The 19,299-nt window shown below is 40.1% G+C and overlaps 1 protein-coding gene across 1 annotated transcript in view; it reads left to right on the forward strand.

Annotated features, from left to right (window-relative positions):
• Positions 1-19,299, forward strand: part of LOC141102974 (uncharacterized) — a 248,270-nt gene that overhangs the window by 206,575 nt on the left and 22,396 nt on the right. Inside the window, exons 45-53 of the mRNA XM_073592043.1 lie at positions 5,535-5,567; positions 5,727-5,759; positions 6,162-6,194; positions 7,864-7,896; positions 8,324-8,356; positions 8,969-9,001; positions 9,623-9,655; positions 9,813-9,854; positions 14,282-14,308. Coding sequence (XP_073448144.1) covers positions 5,535-5,567; positions 5,727-5,759; positions 6,162-6,194; positions 7,864-7,896; positions 8,324-8,356; positions 8,969-9,001; positions 9,623-9,655; positions 9,813-9,854; positions 14,282-14,308 — 300 coding nt within the window. The remainder of the gene's footprint in view (positions 1-5,534; positions 5,568-5,726; positions 5,760-6,161; positions 6,195-7,863; positions 7,897-8,323; positions 8,357-8,968; positions 9,002-9,622; positions 9,656-9,812; positions 9,855-14,281; positions 14,309-19,299) is intronic.

The raw sequence follows: 19,299 nt of genomic DNA on the forward strand, positions 1-19,299 counted from the left end.
GGAGCCCCCTTACATCAGATGTCCCCAGCAGTGCCCCTCCTTACATCAGATGTCCCCAGCGGAGCCCCTCCTTACATCAGATGTCCACAGCGGAGCCCCTCCTTGCATCAGATGTCCCCAGCAGAGCCCCCCCTTACATCAGGTGTTCCCAGCGGAGCCCCCCTTACATCAGATGTCCCCAGCGGTGCCCCCCTTACAACAGATGTCCCCAGCGGTGCCCTCCTTACATCAGGTGTACCCAGCGGTGCCCCCCTTACATCAGATGTCCCCAGCAGTGCCCCGCCTTACATCAGGTGTCCCCAGTGGAGCCCCCCTTACATCAGATGTCCTAGTAGCAGTGTCTCCGACGCCATTAAAGAACAGAGGCCAAGGGGGTATACAAAATAGTGTCTCCGCCGGCCGTGTGGTTAAAATAGAACCCCGCCCCTTTCCATAACAGACCGGCAGCGGGGCAGGGGGTGGGCGGGGCAGAGCGCAGCGGGGAGGAGGGTGGGCAGTGATGCAAGAGCACCATCTCTATTGTAGCCACCCAGCCGTGTTCCTGGTCTTCTTAAAAATGGCGGTCGGTGGAGACAATGTCTCCGCCGCCCGCAGACCTCTAGCAACGGCAGCGAAAAATCGTGAAAAAACGGATTTCTTGGGACATTTCCCGGGAAACAATAAAATCGGGAAAAGAGTCTAAATCCCAGGAATGTCCCGGGAAATTCGGGACAGTTGGTAAGTATGCACTTCATTCCAGGGACACTCCACTTCATTCCAGGGACACACCACTTTATTCCAGGGACACAGGGACATGCCACTTCATTCCAGGGACACACCACTTCATTCCAGGGACACTCAACTTCATTCCAGGGACACACCACTTAATTCCAGGGACACTCCACTTCATTCCAGGGACACAACACTTCAGGTGTGAATGGGTGTGTCACGCTAAAATGCACTTTTTAAAGAAAAAATGTATGCAACAAACGTGCCCAAAAAAATCAGGGTATCAGGGGAGCAGTGACAGCCCAGGCTGGAAGCTCTGTTTTTAGGTGAGGACCTGGAGAGGTTTGTTTGCACACCCCTCCCCCAAAATATTTTATCACCAGCCGCCACTGCAGCAGAGAGAACTGACGCTAAATCTGAAACATACCGTGTTTTGGATTTAGGAAAGTACACACTATAGGGCTTTGCTTTGTTCATGTTTAATTTCAGAGGTTTACAACTAATTTAATAATGACAGAAGCAAGTCAGAAGGGGATCAAAGCACCTTACAGGATAACTACAAGTTCAGTTAACTGTCTTGCTTCCCCCCACGTAATGCAGCCCCATCCCTGCCACAGATGCATACTTAGCAGAATCATATGGCCCCAGTCTGCAAGGAGCTTCAGAGTCTCCATCCCACATCTCCCTTGCTCCAAGCTACACCTGTGAAATTGATCTGCCTAGAGGCACCAGGAGAGTTCCCTATTGACATCTGTGATCAACCTTGCTACTGTAGACTCTCATTAGCTCCATGTTGCATAGCAGTTGTCATTTGGTGGCCTGTCTGAATTATAACATCTATAACCCATTAAAAGAGAAGTATGAAGTTTTCTTTTTTTTTTAAATCATACTTATCTAGGTGCATGCAGCATCGGTCTGATGCTGCATCTGTCCCCCGCTGGCTCTAAGACTGAGAACCAAGCGATCAAACCCTGACGATCGCTCGGTTCTCAGAGCTCCGTTAGCAAAAAGCTAGTGGCTGTCACCGGCTCTCTCCTCTGTGGAGGGGGAGGAAGCGGCTGGCTCAGGCTCTCAGAGAGCCTAAGTCAGCTGCCAGTCCAGGGTTGTGGGTGGATCCCGACTTTATTGTAGTGATCTTGCCCCAGCCTGGACTGGCTCTGTGGCGTCAGCGGGCTTTAGCCTGCTGCCTGCTAAAAACGGATCACAGGAGTACAGAATGAACTGCACTCCTGTGATCCACAGAAGTACAGCCAAACAAGCTTTGGCTATACTTCTCCTTTAAGTTATAAATAAACAGGAATGTATAATATTAGTTGATAAACACTTGTCTAAAGCATGTCAAATACAGCAAGCATTTGCAAAGCATTTTACTTTTTTTTTAATACTCCTAAAACATCCTTGAGCTCCTAGTTGAAAGTGTTGAGTAAAACTTTTATTGGGGTTGCCAGCTGTAGCTTTCAAATAGCTTTAAGCAGGTTTCAGCTACTTATATTTATACACTTTAACTTGTTCATTCACAACATAAATCACGATGGCTTTTTTTAAAGCTTAACTTCTGGCTAAAAAAAATACTGCCTAAATACAAGAATCATGTGTCGGGACCGTCCAGCACCCCACTTTGGTGCTTCCTTCAGTATGCCGCTTCCTCCAGTCTGGACATAGGAACCAAATATTATAACCGCAGCATACAAGACTATTCGGCAATACCTTGTATGAGAACTGGAACTGTTTATACAGAATTTATAGTACACCAGGTCAGATGAGCCTGATGACATTATCGTATGCAAAGGTAACTGTATACAGGAATATAATTAACATAACTAAGAAACAGCCAACATAAACTATGCTAATTCATCTCTAGCAACTAATAGTTGACAGTGATATAATTATCATGAGTTAATTAACTAGTCATTTAAACCAGCCTAGGTGGCCAGACTATTCGGCACTTACAACCCTGGATACAAAATACTGTACAATACACATTATTATAAGCATAAAACATAACATCCCACAATAGTTCCGTAACAAGTTAAAATGGTCACAAGAATAATCTCATCTACAAGAGATGCTCAGGCATATAGAAGCAATAGGTGATTTAATTAACCCAACACTGGGACTGCACCCCCGGAGTCATACAATGGGAGAGAAACACATTTGTGTATTCTGTCCACTAGACAAGTCATTAGAATAGAAACCATGTCCCAATTAACAATGGTAGAGATATGCTTACAATAAACACATTAGAGCACATGAGACCACCAGCATCAGGTGGCTTGCTGGTTATAGTAACAACTTCTATGAGTCTCTCAGTCTGAAGCAGTCATTGTTGGTAATGGAGCATCCAAGCCCTAAACAAGGATCCCAGACCTAGATTCCCAGAGTCTGTGTGTTTTGGGGAACATGAACTTGAATCAGAAACAAAACCACTCCAAGGATCCCCCAGGCACACACCTCCCAAAGAGTAGTGTTGCCTTGAAAGCCAGGCCCATAGTCAGTAGGCAAGAGGCTAGCCTGCAGTCCCCTCCAAAAGCCTCTGTCCTGGGTGAGTCTGTCACAGCATGTTTATTCTTACTGGAATTTTGCCTTTCTTTTTGTATTGCTTCCAGATCTATGCTGTAATCCTGCATAAAACAGCTCCAGCACTTTGCCTCTGTGCAGGAGTTTCTACTTGCACATGGTGGCTGGTCTTTTATCGGCCCCACTGAATTTTTTTTACAGGGAGCCTGTAGTGGTGGACCTGCTGGGTCCCTCTCACAGGTCTGCTCTTTGTACAGGCTATTTGCAGCATGGTGATGATGTCACTTCTACTTTTATAAAGTTTAGTGTTCAGTTTTAAATCTGTAATAAACACAAAACAAAATGTTTTATATATTACAGCTTACCAAAGAGCAGATATTTCCATTTTCCCCTAGTGATCTGGCCAGTAACTCACCACCTGTTTCATAGTGCCCCCACTCTGAATGAAGGAGCATGGAAGACACAGCAGCACTGTTAATCTTGGGGGGTAGTGTTAAATATACTAGCAGATTTAAATACACTAACACATTGAAGCCAAACTGCAGCTAACATTTTATTATCAGTTACAGAAAACTGTTTTTTTTCCTTTTGGGATAAAGGTTTTACATAAATAAAAACTGATAATTGTAAGCACCCCTGTCAGTGTTAAAATTGTTTGTCTCATCCCTGTAAACGGATCACCTTAAGGAGAGCTTGTTCTGTCGAAAAATAACAGACTTACTGGCCAAATCACCAGGTGAAAATAGAAGAAAGACTAAAAAAGGAAACTAATGCAATCATCATATCTAAGAATTAGTAAGCTGCAATATAATAAATATTTGATTGTAGGTCTAATATGGCTTTAAGGTCTAAGTGCTTGTAGTGGGTTATATACAAAATGTATGTGGTTTAGGCAGATATTTATATCACATTGCCTTTTGAAGTACATCGAAGAATCCGGAGGAGGTCATCACTTTAAGAGTTCTCAGTGCAGATTAGGCAGTGTCGACTACGCAGACAAAAATAACTTGATTTCAGAATACGGATAAGTGTGATGTCACCAGTATATCTATATGATATTCACGCAATGCTCTTTGAACTTAGTTATGGCACAAAAAAGAAAACTGACCAACAAAAAAAAAAAGACCAATGACCACATATGATGACAACCGATACTGGGATCCAGAAATGTGGACTGTAGAGACGGAGAGTTTAAACGTTTTTTTTTTTCCTTCAAATAGTTTTTTTTTTTGTTTCAGAAGGCAAAGCCAAAAGTTCCAAATATTAAAGGAGATTACACATAAACCATTATTTCAGGTGTGACCGAGTCTTATATTCTCAACTGGCTACAAGGGGCCATCTGTTGCCTTATGGGTTTATGTGAAATCTCCATTAATAGCTGTAAAATACTGTAATTAGGAATATATTTCATTTATCTTGTATTTATGCAAGCCAGAACATATTATCTTCACATATATCTCTGGTAAGACCAGACAAGTCGATGCCCAGGCTTTTGTATACAAACAGTGGGATTCAAACCTCATTGTTTTACTCATACTCACTTCAAAGGATATGCAATGAAGGGAGGCAAACCCAGAATCCATACTTAACTTCCCAGGAACATTCAGGTTAATCTCCTGCTCAGAATAGTCACAAGGATTTGCATTAAAGGGCGGTGACTTAACCTTAACCAGCAATGAGGAAGCTCACCAACCAGAAGTCACGCTATGCCAACCAATGAGGCATCAGCCTGTAATGATATATACAGTCTAGATGGGAGGGGGAAAGACACTTTATGGGAGAACAGCCATCAGAATGGAACCTTGGTGCAAAAGGGTAATTATGGGAAAGGTTTGCCTTTTACTTGTAACTATATATGTTTGTAGATGAATGATTTAAGGAATATACTCTGTATTCCTTCATGTAATTCTCTTATTTTAACCTAATATTTTCTTCCTTGGTGTAGACTTTAGATAGATGGTTTGTGTATTAGATAGACTTTCAACTACTGTACTTACCAATAAATGTTGTTATTGTGTTAAAGCTTTCACTCTTGGTCAAAGAACTCTCATTTAACCCAAATCATATCTGAGAGATATAAAATTTTAAATATAATAAACGGGTAACAATCCTGTGAATTGATAGTATCGAGCATATGAGACCTAACAATTGTTCTGAAACCCGACATTTGTAAAAATAAAAGTGACAGTTACTGTCATAATAATCATAAAAAAGGATAGTTTTATCTAACAATCATTGTAGTATTGTGTATCATCCTGTAGATAATAAACTTTCTAAATTTGCTTTATGTTTTTTCACAATCCAAACAGGAAATAAACAGGAAATGGGACAAATACAAACAGGTAATAAATGTAATAACATCTGTATAAAAATCTGTGTATTTAGTAATATAACCTATTGTTATACAAATAAAATCTTTATCTGCAATACATTTCAAACTACCAACAAATAAATAACCTTTCTAAATTTGCTTCATGACTTTATTTTCTAAACCCTAACAGGAAATAAACTGGGAATGGGACAAATACAAGCAGGTAATAAATGTGTGAACTTTGCAAACAGTACACACTCTAAAAATACGTGTGCATAGTAAAATAAACTAATGTTATAAAATGAAAAGCTTTATCTGCAATACATTTCCAACTATTATTTTATAAAAAGAATACCTTTCTTAAATTTGCTTCAAGGCTTTATTTTCAAAATCCCAACAGGAAAAAAAAGGGAAATGGGACATCCACCAGCAGCTAATGCTAATAGACCTTTGTAAATAGCAAATACTCCAAAGATAAATGTAAAAATAAAGTAAATAAATGTAAAATAACCTAATGTTATAAAAAAAAAGTATACCTTCATCTACACTTAATTTACAACTATGGTTTCATAGAAAATAACATTTCTAAATTAATTTAATTGTTTTATTTGTACAATCTCAACAGGAAACAAACAGGGAATGGGACTTCCACCAGCAGGTAATGACTTTTTATACTTTATAAACAGTATAACCACATATAGTGAAATAGAATAACATCCAAGTGTAGCATTATCTGTCAATTTCACATTATCATCTTGTAGAAAATAGAATTTCTAAATTTGCATTATGTTTTTTGGGCCTTTGTAAACAACAAATACTCGGTTCACACATGGGCAACACGACTTTAACGCGACTTTGTACCGCGACTTCAGCGCGACTTTGGCACGACTTCGGCAAATTACGAGGCGACTTCAAGTCACCTCCATGACGGGCGACTTCGCTGGCGGCCCCCCCCACCGTACCAGGCCGCATGCCCTCAACATGGGGGGTGCTTTGGGGCATGGGGGGCGCAGTGTGCGCCCCCCCCAAAGCACCTTGTCCCCATGTTGATGAGGACAAGGGCCTCTTCCCGACAACCCTGGCCGTTGGTTGTCGGGGTCTGCGGGCGGGGGGCTTATCGGAATCTGGGAGCCCCCTTTAATAAGGGGGCCCCCAGATCCCGGCCCCCCACCCTATGTGAATGAGTATGGGGTACCTGGTACCCCTACCCATTCACCTAGGGAAAAAAAGCGTCAATAAAACAAACAGTACACAGGTTTTTAAAATAATTTATTAGGCAGCTCCGGGATCTTCTTCCGACTTCGGGGGTCCTCTTCCGACTTCGGGGGTCTCTCCGCCGTCTCCTCCCGGTGTCCGCATCTTCTGCCGGCTCCTCCGCTATCTTCTGCAGCTCAATTGCTAGCGGTGGTCCGGACTTCTGCCTTCTTCTTTTCTTCCAAAGATGTTGACACGACGCTCTCTCCAGCTGGAATGGTCTCTGAACGCTCCGCAACGGACTTATATAGGCGGTGACCCCGCCCCCTTATGAGGTCACTGTCCCAGGGCATGCTGGGGCTGTGCCGTCATAAGGGGGCATGGTCATCACCCGGTGACCACGCCTCCTAAAACGTCACAGACCCAGCATGCCCAGGGACTGTGACGGCATAAGGGGGCGGGGTCACCGCCTATATAAGTCCCTTGCAGAGCGCACAGAAACCATTCTGGCTGGGGAGAGCGTCGTGTCAACATCTCTGGATGTCCGGCCGGGCTGCGTGCTCGGATAAGGGTCTGGTATGGATTGGGGGGGACCCCCCACGCCGTTTTTTCGGCGTAGGGGGTTCTCCTCAAGGTCCATACCAGACCCAAGGGCCTGGTATGCCCTTGGAGGGGGAACCCATGCCGGATTTTTATTTAAAATTTGGCGCGGAGTTCCCCTCAAGATCATCTGAGCACAAGTCGCATGCCGAAGTCGGATCATGCGAGACGGCGATCCGACCTTGATCCGACTTCAATGATATTCAATAGGCTGAAGTCGGATCAAAGTCGGATCAAAGTAGTACAGGGAGTACGCTCTGAAGTCGGAGCGACTTCAGTAGTGTCTATTAAGACGCTAGCGTTAACTCCCATTGAAACTATTTCTGGAGCGACTTGAGGGCGTACAAGTCGGATCCCAAGTCGCCCCAGTGTGAACCGAGCCTAAAGATAAATGTAAAAATAAATAACGTAATTAATGTAAAACAACCTAATGTTATAAAAATTATACCTTCGTCTATAATTAAAGTACAACTATAATTTCATAGAAAATAGCCTAAGTTAGTTTAATTGTTTTATTTTCACAATCTTAACAGGAAACAAACAGGGAATGGGACTTCCACCAGCAGGTAATGACTTTTTATTCTTTATAAACAGTAAAACAGCAAACACCATATATATTTAATAGCATTCCATTATACAAAGTATAGCATTATCAGTCAATTTCAGATTATCATTTTTGTAGAAAATAGAATTTCTAACAGTAAACACTTTATACAGCGAAATAGCGCAACATTATCCAAAGTGTAGCATTATCAGTCAATTGCAGGTTATCATTTTGTAGAAAATAGAATTTCTAAATTTGCATTATGTTTTTACACCTTTGTAAACAACAAATACTCTAAAGATAAATGTATAAATAAATAAAGGTATAAATGTAAAACAACCTAATGTAATAAAAATTATACTTTCATCTACAATTAATTTACAACTATAATTTCATAGAAAATAACCTTTCTAAATGTGTTTAATTGTTTTTTTTCACAATCTCAACAGGAAACAAACAGGGAATGGGACTTTCATCAGGAGGTAATGACTTTATATACTTTATAAACTGTAAAACAAAAAACACTGTGTATATTAGTGAAATAGCATAGCATTGGGGTTGATTTACTAAAGGCAACTAGGCTGTGCACTTTGCAAAGTGCAGTTGCACTCTACAGGTGCAATTGCTCCAGAGCTTAGTAAATGAGGTAAAGCTTCACTTTGCAAAGAATACCCAATCACTTGCAAGGAAAATAAAAAAAAAACAGCATTTATGCTTGCACATGATTGGATGGTTGAAGTCAGCAGAGCTTCTGCTCATTTACTAAGCTCTGGGACAACTGCTCTTGAAGAGTGCAACTGCAATCAACTTGCCTTTAGTAAATCAACCCCATTATCCAAAGTATAGCATTATCAGTCAATTTCACATTATCATTTTGTTGAAAATAGATTTTTTAAATGTGCATTATGTTTCTTAGACCTTTGTACTCAACAAATACTCTAAAGAGAAATGTAAAATTAAAAAAGTAAATAAATGTAAAACAACCTACTGTTATATAAATTACATCTTCATCTACAATTAATGTACAACTATAATTTCATAGAAAATAACCTTTCTTAACTAGTTTAATTGTTTTATTTTCACAATCTCAACAGGAAACAAACAGGGAATGGGACTTCCACCAGCAGGTAATGACTTTTTATTCTTTATAAACAGTAAAACAGCAAACACCGTATATATTTAATAGCATTCCATTACACAAAGTATAGCATTATCAGTCAATTTCAAATTATCATTTTGTAGAAAATAGAATTTCTAAGTTTGCGGTATGTTTTTTTAGACCTTTGTAAATAACGAATGCTCTAAAGATAAATGTAAAAATGAATAATGTAAATAAATGTCAAATAACATAGGCGTTGATTTACTAAAGGCCAATAGACTGTGCACCTTGCAAAGTGCAATTGCACTCTGCAAGGGCAGTTGCTCCAGAGCTTAGTAAATGAGGTAAAGCTTCACTTTGCAAATACTATCCAATGACATGCAAGGAAAATAAAAAAAAAATGCATTTTTGCTTGCACATGATTGGTCGATAAAAGTTAGAAGAGCTTCTGCTTATTTACTAAGCCCTGGAGCAACTGCTCTTGCAGAGTGCAACTGCACTTTGCAAAGTGCACAGTCTTTTTGCCTTTAGTAAATCAACCCCATAATGTTATAAAAAATGCACCTTCATCTCCAATTTACAACTATGATTTCATAGAAAATAACCTTTCTAAATTAGTTTAATTGTTTTATCTTCACAATCTCAACAGGAAACAAACATGGAATGGGACTTCCATCAGGAGGTAATGACTTTTTATACTTTATAAACTGTAAAACAGTAAACACTGTATATAGTGAAATTGCACAACATTTTCCAAAGTATAGCATTATAAGTCAATTTTAGATTAGCATTTTGTAGAAAATAGAATTGCTAGATTTGCAATATGTTTTTTTTCACAGTCCCACCAGGAACCAAATTGGGAATGGGACAACCACCAGCAGGTAATGACATTTTGAACTTTGTAAACAGTAAACACACTAAAATATGTGTATTAGGCAACATAACCTAACACTATAAAAACGGATAGCTTTAGCTTCAAATAATTTCCAGTGATCATTTTGTAAAAAACTTTTCTGAATTTTGCGTCATGGTTTTATTTTTCTAATCTCAACAGAAAAATGGGAATTTAACAACAGAACTATGTTAACAGTGAAAATGTGTCTATACTGTCGTATAAACCTAAGAATATAAAAAGTACCTAAAATTAAAGTGGATCTAAATCCAAGAACAAAAATGGAATATGTTGCAGCTTGCCAGTCCTTAGATGTAGTGGCGGCATTTTTTTTTTCACTTTGACCTGGTGGTCCTGCAAGTAAAACACTTCCTGTCGTAGTCACCCTGGCAGTATGATTATGTCAGATTTTTGCGTCTCAAAGCGGTACAATTGTTTTGCATAGACATTTGGCGTTTTATAGTGTAGGCCTGTAATTCTTAGCAATAACACACTTAAATCTCTCCAAACAAGAGTCTAGTAGATATCCTGGGTATGATAAAGTTTGAAACACAAAATCATAAATTATAATATAATAAATAACTATAAATAATTATAAAAAATAATAATATAATAATAATAAAATGAATTTCCCCATGGTTCACTATCGCTCAATTCTGCAAGTGTTCTAATTTACTATTGCTGTTTTCTAGCTGGTCTAAAACCACTTTTGACGTAAAGGGACACTTTTTAGTTGCTATGGACAATCTCAAGTTTCCAGGCAGAAAGAACAGTATATATAACATAAAACTGCATGCAGGGCATTGGACAAAGCACTAGGGACAAAAGGGAGGTGAAATGATTTCATACAGTAATGTAATCTGTAAGATTACAGTGTACTGTATGTGTTATGAATTTTGTACTTTTTGAATTTGCCACCATGTTCCGCCCCCGTGCATCGCGACTCTCGCAGGGAACGGAGCCCGGCACACAGAGGCATCGGGATCCTGGGGACAAGGTAACTTTTACCAGGATCCTGCAATGCAATCCCGAGTGTGGCTCGGGGTTACTGCTAATGGTACTGAAATTTAACTCCGAGCCACAGTCGGTAAAACCGCCAGGGAGGCTAGGGTGACATCACTTATGCACTATACTGTATCAAAGGAGGTGCGGCATTGTCACCATAGGCTACTTACTCCTGAGTTGGACTACAAACCCCTTCCCCTCTCCTCATCTCCATAACATTGTGGGTGCTCTGTAGTTCACAAAAATAACTGGGCAGGTCTGATAAGTCTACTTTGGTTTTTAGTGCAACAGAGATGCTGTGTTGTCAGGAGGTTAGAAGCTCACCGGACTACTCTTTGGATCATCATGTATTTTTTGCACTTACTGTATCTAACAGATATAACAAAACACTTTCCATGGAATATTTATCTAACAGATATTGCAAAACACTTTCATTGGAATATTTATCTAATAGATATTACACAACACTTCCATTGAAATATTTATCTAACAGATATTACAAAACACTTTCATTGGAATATTTATCTAACAGATATAACAAAACATTCTCAATAGTATATTTAACAGACCAAAAAGAGGCAAAGAGAATCACAATGTTAGGATTTACATACCCTTTAATTTTCAATTATCAATTTGTAAAACAAACAGGAAATGGGATCAACAGGTAATGACTTTGTGAACTTTGTAAATAGTAAAATATATGTACATGTTGTAAAACAAATCCAACATTATATAAAAGAGAGCTTTCTGTACAAATAATTTTCAATTGTAATTTTGTAATATATCACCTTTGTTGTTAACTTCCTCACTGACCGCCCCGCGTACATTTACTGTGAGGCAGCAGCTCCTATGCGAAGTTTTACATACAGGTACATGATTCTGCTCTTTCGGGTCTGGGGCACGCATGCAATACCCGCCGGGACCCACGGATCGCTTGAGGCACAGGCAGAACGTCAATCTGCCTATGTAAACTAGCTGTCATTCAGCTATAGCGCAGTTGGCAAATGGTTAAAATACAGTATTTTTTCCTAAAAAATATGCATTTGTTAAACAGATGCGCAAATATCTTGCAACACAAAAAATATAAGCTGCCACCATTTTATTTTCCAGGGCTTCGGCTTTCAGGAAATATATAATTGTTTGTGGGGGTTCATTTTCTAGCACAAAATGCAGATTTTAACATCCTTTTTAGAGCTTTACTGCCTTCTGTGTTCTGTTATGGGGAGGACAGAAACACAATAGGAATTGAGGGAAAAATCTCTTGAAAGCAGAAAGAAATCCCATGATTGGAAAATGGGTTTTCATTGGAAGATTTCCCCTATATTCCAGTTACAACAGCATCATTTTGAAACAAATAGTGAGAAACAATCTACGCAGTGGGGACAAAAAGGAGTTAAAACCATAAAGGTTTCTAATTCTTCCTCACTCTACCTAAAAATAAAATGAATATTTTGGCTTTATAGACCTTATCCCCTTCCCGCCGACCGTACGCACATATGCGTACTCGGCTTTCCGGGGTTATACCGGGATGATGCCCGCAGCTGCAGGCATCATCCCGGTACCGTTGTTTTCAGCGGGCGATCGGCTACCCGAGTATAACAACCGATGCGGCTAAAAGCCGCTCCGTTGTTATACCGGAGGAGTGGGAGGGGACATCCCCCCTCCCGCCACCTCCCGCCGCTGTTACCGGGCCTCCCGTGCGATCGGGAGGCCCGGTGTCCAATCAGGAATCTTCGGCGGCTGGGGGCGGGCTGGAACGAAGCTGTGAGCGGCTTCGTTCCAGCCTTCTTGTTGTAAACGCGGAAGCGACATCATGACGTCACTTCCCGTTTACTCGGCTGCCAATGGCGCCGAATTTAAAAAAGTACACAGTATTTAGAATCGCCGTTTTCGGCGATCTGAATACTTTGAAGTGTAAAGGAGGGATGGGGGGTCTTTTAGACCCCCCGTCCCTCCATAAAGAGTACCTGTCACCACCTATTACTGTCACAAGGGATGTTTACATTGCTTGTGACAGCAATAAAAGTAAAAAAAAAAAAAAAAATTTAAACACAATTTATAAAAGTACAAAAATAAATAAAATAAATAAAAAAAAAAAAAATTTTTTAAAGTGCCCCTGTCCCCGCGAGCTCGCGCAGCGAAGAAAACGCATACGGAAGTCGCGCCCGCATATGTAAACGGTGTTCAAACCACACATGTGAGGTATCGCCGCGATCGTCAGAGCGAGAGCAATAATTCTAGCCCTAGACCTCCTCTGTAGCTCAAACCTGGTAACCGTAAAAAAATTTTAAAGCGTCGCCTATGGAAATTCAAAGGTACCGTAGTTCGTCGCCATTCCACGAGTGCGTGCAATTATAAAGGGTGACATGTTTGGTATCTATGTACTCGGCGTAACATCATCTTTCACATTATACAAAAAAATTGGGGTAACTTTACTGTTTGGATTTTTTAAAATTCATGAAAGTGTCACTTTTCCAAAAATTTGCGTTTAAAACACCGCTGCACAAATACCGTGTGATAAAAAATATTGCAACAATCGACATTTTATTCTCTAGATTCTCTTCTAAAAAATATATATAATGTTTGGGGGTTCTAAGTAATTTTCTAGCAAAAAATACGGATTTTAACTTGTAAACACCAAATTTCAAAAATAGGCTTAGTCATGAAAGGGTTAAAGCTAAACTCAGGCCACAAGAACATTCCTCAATAGCAATAAAGGTAATAAAGTGGCTTTGTGTGCACACATCTTTGTAAACCCAGAAAATACCTTTGTAAAAGTAGCAGTGACATCCTCGTTGTGCTGCATATAAATTGTGGAGAGTGCAGAGCTGTGGGAGGGACCACCCATTATAGGCTGTCTGCAGATAACTACAGGAGGGGGGCGGAGACAAGACTAGACACCCTGCACAGAGAGCAAGGGAGCGGCAGTGACTGGTCTTTATTACATCAAGCTCCTGCGTAGAGGTACAGTTATCATAATAGATACCAAGTTTCAAGTACAGATACACAACCTTCTTGAATTTAGACTATGGGGTTAATTTACTCAAATCTGGAATGCAAAATCTGGTGCAGCTGTGCATGGAAGCCAATCAGTTTCAAACGTCAGCTTGTTAAGTTAAGCTTTGACCTTTTTGAAAAAAAAAAAAAAAAACTGGAAGCTGATTGGTTTGTATGCAGAGCTGCTCCAGATTTATCATTCTCCAGTTTTAGTAAATTAACCCCTACATTTACTTACCCCAGAGTTCACTTTAATTAGCTGTGTGCCTACAGAACCTTCTATGCAGAATGCTTTTACTACATCTGACATCGTCTAATATTAATAAAAAAAGGGGGGCTTTTCACATTTTTTACCTGGGCCTTGAAGTTACTGGTTTTCTCTCAGTTATTTACATTTTTATATTTCCCTTACAGGAATGAAACAAGATGGTAATCAAGCAGGTACATTTTGTTCACTTGTAAATTGATAAAAAATGAAATTACTAAAGGGTTATGTAAAGAATCGTGTAAAAGCATTTCAAGCTTAAGCAAGAATTGTGCTAATTTTAGTGTAAATGGAATTCAGATCAGCTACAAAGTAAATACAGTTGGTATACAGTAAATGCCAGTTTTGCCACCCTGGGGGAATATTGTTAGTCTACGATAAAGCATAAAGAAAAAAAAAACTATGGGGTTTATTTACTAAACTGGAGAGTACAAAATCTGGTGCAGCCCTATATAGAAACCAATCAGCTTCCGGGTTTTTTTTGTCAAAGCTTAAAGTGATACTAAAGTCTCGTTTTATTTTTTTCTTTTAAAAATAACAAACATGTTATATTTACCTGCTCCGTGAAATGATTTTGCACAGAGCAGCTCAGATTCTCCTCTTCTCAGGTCCCCCACTGGCGCTCCCGGCCCTCCCTACTGTCGAGTGGCCCCACAGCAAGCGGCTTACTATGGGGGCACCTGAACCAAGCCACAGCTCCGTGTGTCCATTAAGACATGGAGCCGCTGTTTGGCCCCACTCCTCTCTCTCCTGATTGGCTAACTGACTTTGACAGCAGTGGGAGCCAATGGCACCGCTGCTGTGTCTCAGCCAATTAGGAGGGAGAGTCCCGGACAGCTGCGTCTCTCCTGCAACATCGCTGGATAGAGATGGGCTCAGGTAAGTGTTAGGGGGGCTGAGGGGGGCTGCTGCACACAGAAGTTTTTTGTATCTTAAAGCGGAGTTCCGCCGGGCGTCCCAGCAGCCAATAATGTCACTTGTGCATCCCGCCCCCTGTAGCTCATACTCTCGTGGCTCCCGACTCTCACTCCCTGCCTGCAAGGTGTGTGATATCACATGTGTACCCCTCCACCTTCAGCAAGGTTCTCATCTCAGCTCCTGCCCCTGAAGCTCACTATCTCTGCCAGCTCCCACTCCCTGCCTGCCCTCAAGATAAACAGAGTTTGAATTCACAGTGATTTACTGGGGCAGTCTGATGGGCACACACTTTATGTAAGGGGGCACATTATTATAATGTGCCCATTAGTGTGCCCCTTAACATAAAGTGTGTGCCCATCAGTGTGCCCCTTAACATAAAATGTGCCCATCAGAGTGCCCCTTAACATGAAATAAGGGGCATGCTGATGGGCATGATTTATGTTATGGGGAACTCTGATGGCCACATTTTATGTTAAGCAGCACTCTGATGGGCATATTTCATGTTGAGGGACATGCTGATGGGCACATTTTATGTTAAGAGGCACGTTGATGGGCACATTTTGTTGTGCCCATCAGTGTGCCCCATAACATAAAATGTGCCCATCAGCATGTCCCTTAACATGAAATATGCCCATCAGAGTGCTGCTTAACATAAAATGTGGCCATCAGAGTTCCCCATAACATAAATCGTGCCCATCAGCATGCCCCTTATTTTATGTTAAGCAGCACTCTGATGGGCATAATTCATGTTAAGGGACATGCTGATGGGCACATTTTATGTTAAGAGGCACGTTGATGGGCACATTTTGTTGTGCCCGTCAGTATGCCCCTTAACATAAAATGTGCCCATCAGAGTGTCTATTAACATAAAGTAAGGGATATACACATTTTATGTTAAGGGGCACTCTGATGGGCATATTTTATGAAACGTTAAATATTGTTGAGAGTCGCACCTCGGCCTTAAATTTTACCTCCATACCCCTTACATACACGTTTAAGAATGTCTCCAGTTTTTGAGGGTTGGGAGATCTTCTTTAACGTTTTGGTCAATGGGTTTAGGACTTATTTACACCTTTCCAATTACATAGCAGTGCACTATTGTATATTATGTCATGTATTATTGTGCATTGCATTAGGACAGATAATTAATTTAAATGTAGCACAATAGACAAAAGATTCAACATGTACCACTTTTTTTACCACAACGCATGGTTAAAAATGAATGGCACTGCAACCAACTAATGGGTGAATGGTGTTTTGCAATAAAGTGTGCATTAAATCAGGCATTGCTGCAACACATTGATGTGAATGGGTTCTTAGTTTTAATGTTGGAGCAGAAAGATAATGCCAAAAAATGTTTAATATTTTCTAGGATCACTACGATGCTGCACCAAAGATCTCTTGTATTATCAGTACTGACATGTTCAGAGCTGGTCATAGACATAATAGGATGGTCAGATGTATAGGTGTAAGCTGACCAGTCTCAGGCATCTATTCCTGGAAGCATTGTCTAAAGCCCAGCTCCAGCCAAACTATTTCTTTTTGTGGGAAAGGGGTTGAGCACCTAGAGATTTCAGAAGAAATTAGCAAGAAATGCCTACAGAATTTTGTTACGATAGGTTTCCTGTAGGGTAAGAATGCCTATCGATTTCAGAAGAGGTTAGCATAAAATGTTCACATATTTTCTTTGGGGATAGAACACCTCGGGGTTTCAGAAGAAGAGGTTACCAAGGAAATGGAATGCCTACATATTTTTATTATGACAAGTTTTCTTTAACCTACTTTTGAGGAACTGTATCATGTATTTCAGCATCTTTTATTGCTTGGCTTTCCTGCTCAGAGGACACTAGAGGGTGCCTAACACTGAAGACTGAAATGTCTAGTCATATGTTTTATTTTAGGAGCTTTAAAAGTGAACTTGTCAGGGGGAAAATATGAGAGCATATTACCACTACAATTTTTGCTCATTACAGGTCACTGAATTTCAGTTGATATACCGAATTTAAAGTGATATGTTTGATTTTATGACAAAACCATGAAAAACATAATGTGCAGCATGTAGCTCTTTGTAATAGCTGCATATGAGAAAATAAAAGTCAGCTAGAGTGTGATTGTACAATAACAGTGCAAACTCCTTTACAGTGAACCTGTTCTTTGCCATGCACAGTAAAGCAAAAGGTTAATTAAAATCGATATTAACCCAAAAGTAACATTTTAATATATTGCAGCTTACCAATTCTTAAATGTAGTGGCTGCATTTTATTTTATCGTGCCTTTTTTCCTTTATTTTCATATGGTGAAATTCCTGTCTTAGGTGTCTCCTGGAGTGGCAATGGAGGTACCTTTGGACAGCCGAATTGTCAATTGTTTGTGGAAAGGGTAGGGTTAGAAACACTAGTAGATTTAGATGGACTTGACTAACAAATGAAAGCCAAACTCCAGGTAACACCTTAAAGTGGAGTTCCAGTCTGTAAAAAGAATAAAATAAAAGTAAGCAGCTACAAATACTGTAGCTGCTGACTTTTAATATAAGAAAACCTACCTGACCAGGGATTATGCGATGTCGGCACCCCAAGCCTGAAGGCTTCACTGTGGGTTTCCTACTGTGCATGTGCGAGTCGTGCTGCACTTTCTGAATGGTCCCATCATCTTCAGGGACACATACAGGTCCCAGAAGGCAGCGGGGGGGGGAGGAGGATGGGCCGGACATGACGTAGATCACCGTGCTGCGATCCTACCAGGAAGTGCTCCCCCCAAGAAGTGCCAAATGTGGAAGTGGAGGTGGGAAGGGTGCGAAGAAGTGGAGCTTGCCCGTTTGGGTGGAGCTCTGCTTTAAGCAGTTATAGTATTTATTTATTTTTATTTTGGGAAAAAGGTTTTACATAAATAAATACATAAAAAAGCTGGACATTGTAAGCACCTCTATCAGTGTCAGTGGTTTGTCGCAACACTTTTGCTAGACAACTTGGTCTGTTAAAGGAAGTTGAAAAACAAACTTACTGGCAGAGTAACAATTAAAGGGAAAATAAGTCTAAAAAATGAAAACGAATGCAGCTATTACATCTAAGAATTGGTAAGCTGCAATATATTAACCAGATCCTGCCCAGCCTATGGACAAATGACGCCTGGGCGGGACATTCACCGTTCCAGGAGGACATCTTATGACGTCCTCTCGGAACGCACCTCTTGCACGCCCCATGGACAATTTGATGACCAAGCAGTGTATCAGCCACTGCCGGTACCATGTGATCACTGTAAACAATCACATCAGATCACATGACAGTTGTACACAATGGATGGCTTTCACTCACGCCATCCATTGTGTAATATTGTGTTGATCTCTGTGATTGGTCATAGTGATCACATGGTAGAGACAGGACCAATCACAGCCCATCTGTACCATGTGACTGTGGCCAGTCACAGCTAACTATAATAGTAAACACTGAATGAATCGATTTCATTCAGTAAAAACGGTTGCCTACAACTGTGAATTTCACTGACATAAGCAATCATAATGTGTAAAAAAAAATCCTGATCACTTCCCAAGAGTAGTACAATGTTACTATGGTAAAACTGTATTGCACTGGTCACTGTGTTAAAAAAAAATCGTTAAAAAGGAAAGAAAATGAAAAAAATCGAAAACAATAAATTTTAAAATGTTTTTTTTTGCTTGTTTTTTTGGTTACTGTCACCAGTCAGTGTCCCTGATCACCTCCACGCCTGTTATTTGATGACACTTAATTTTCCAAAAAAATTGTACCAAAAACTTACAACTTCAAAAAAACTTGCCATGCCTCTTACTAAATACCTTGGACTGTCTACTTTCCAAAAAAGGATAATTTGTACTGTCCTGGTGTTTTTGCACCTCAAGAAATGAGATAGCTTGCCAGTACATCAGGACTGATCAATTTTCATATATATATATATATATATATATATATATATATATATATATATATATACCATAATTTGTAAACTCTGAAAGTAGAAAATTGGCCTGGGCACAGGTGTGCAATTAAAGTGCAGCTGGGCAAGGCCCTGCAAAGTACAGGTCAGCCACCCTTTAGACTTGTCACAATTACAATCTGATTATCTCTATCCATTACCCTTACCAACAATTATATTGTGAAATAGCCTACCATAGCCTTTGAGATGGTTCTCAAAGTGAAAACACCTTGACCTTCTTTAGTAACACCTACTCTGTAAAGTGAACTTTAGTAAAAGAATAAGCCCGATAAACTTGTATTGT

The sequence above is a fragment of the Aquarana catesbeiana genome, linkage group LG07 (assembly GCF_042186555.1).
Source record: "Aquarana catesbeiana isolate 2022-GZ linkage group LG07, ASM4218655v1, whole genome shotgun sequence".
NCBI classification, from domain to species: Eukaryota; Metazoa; Chordata; class Amphibia; order Anura; family Ranidae; genus Aquarana; species Aquarana catesbeiana.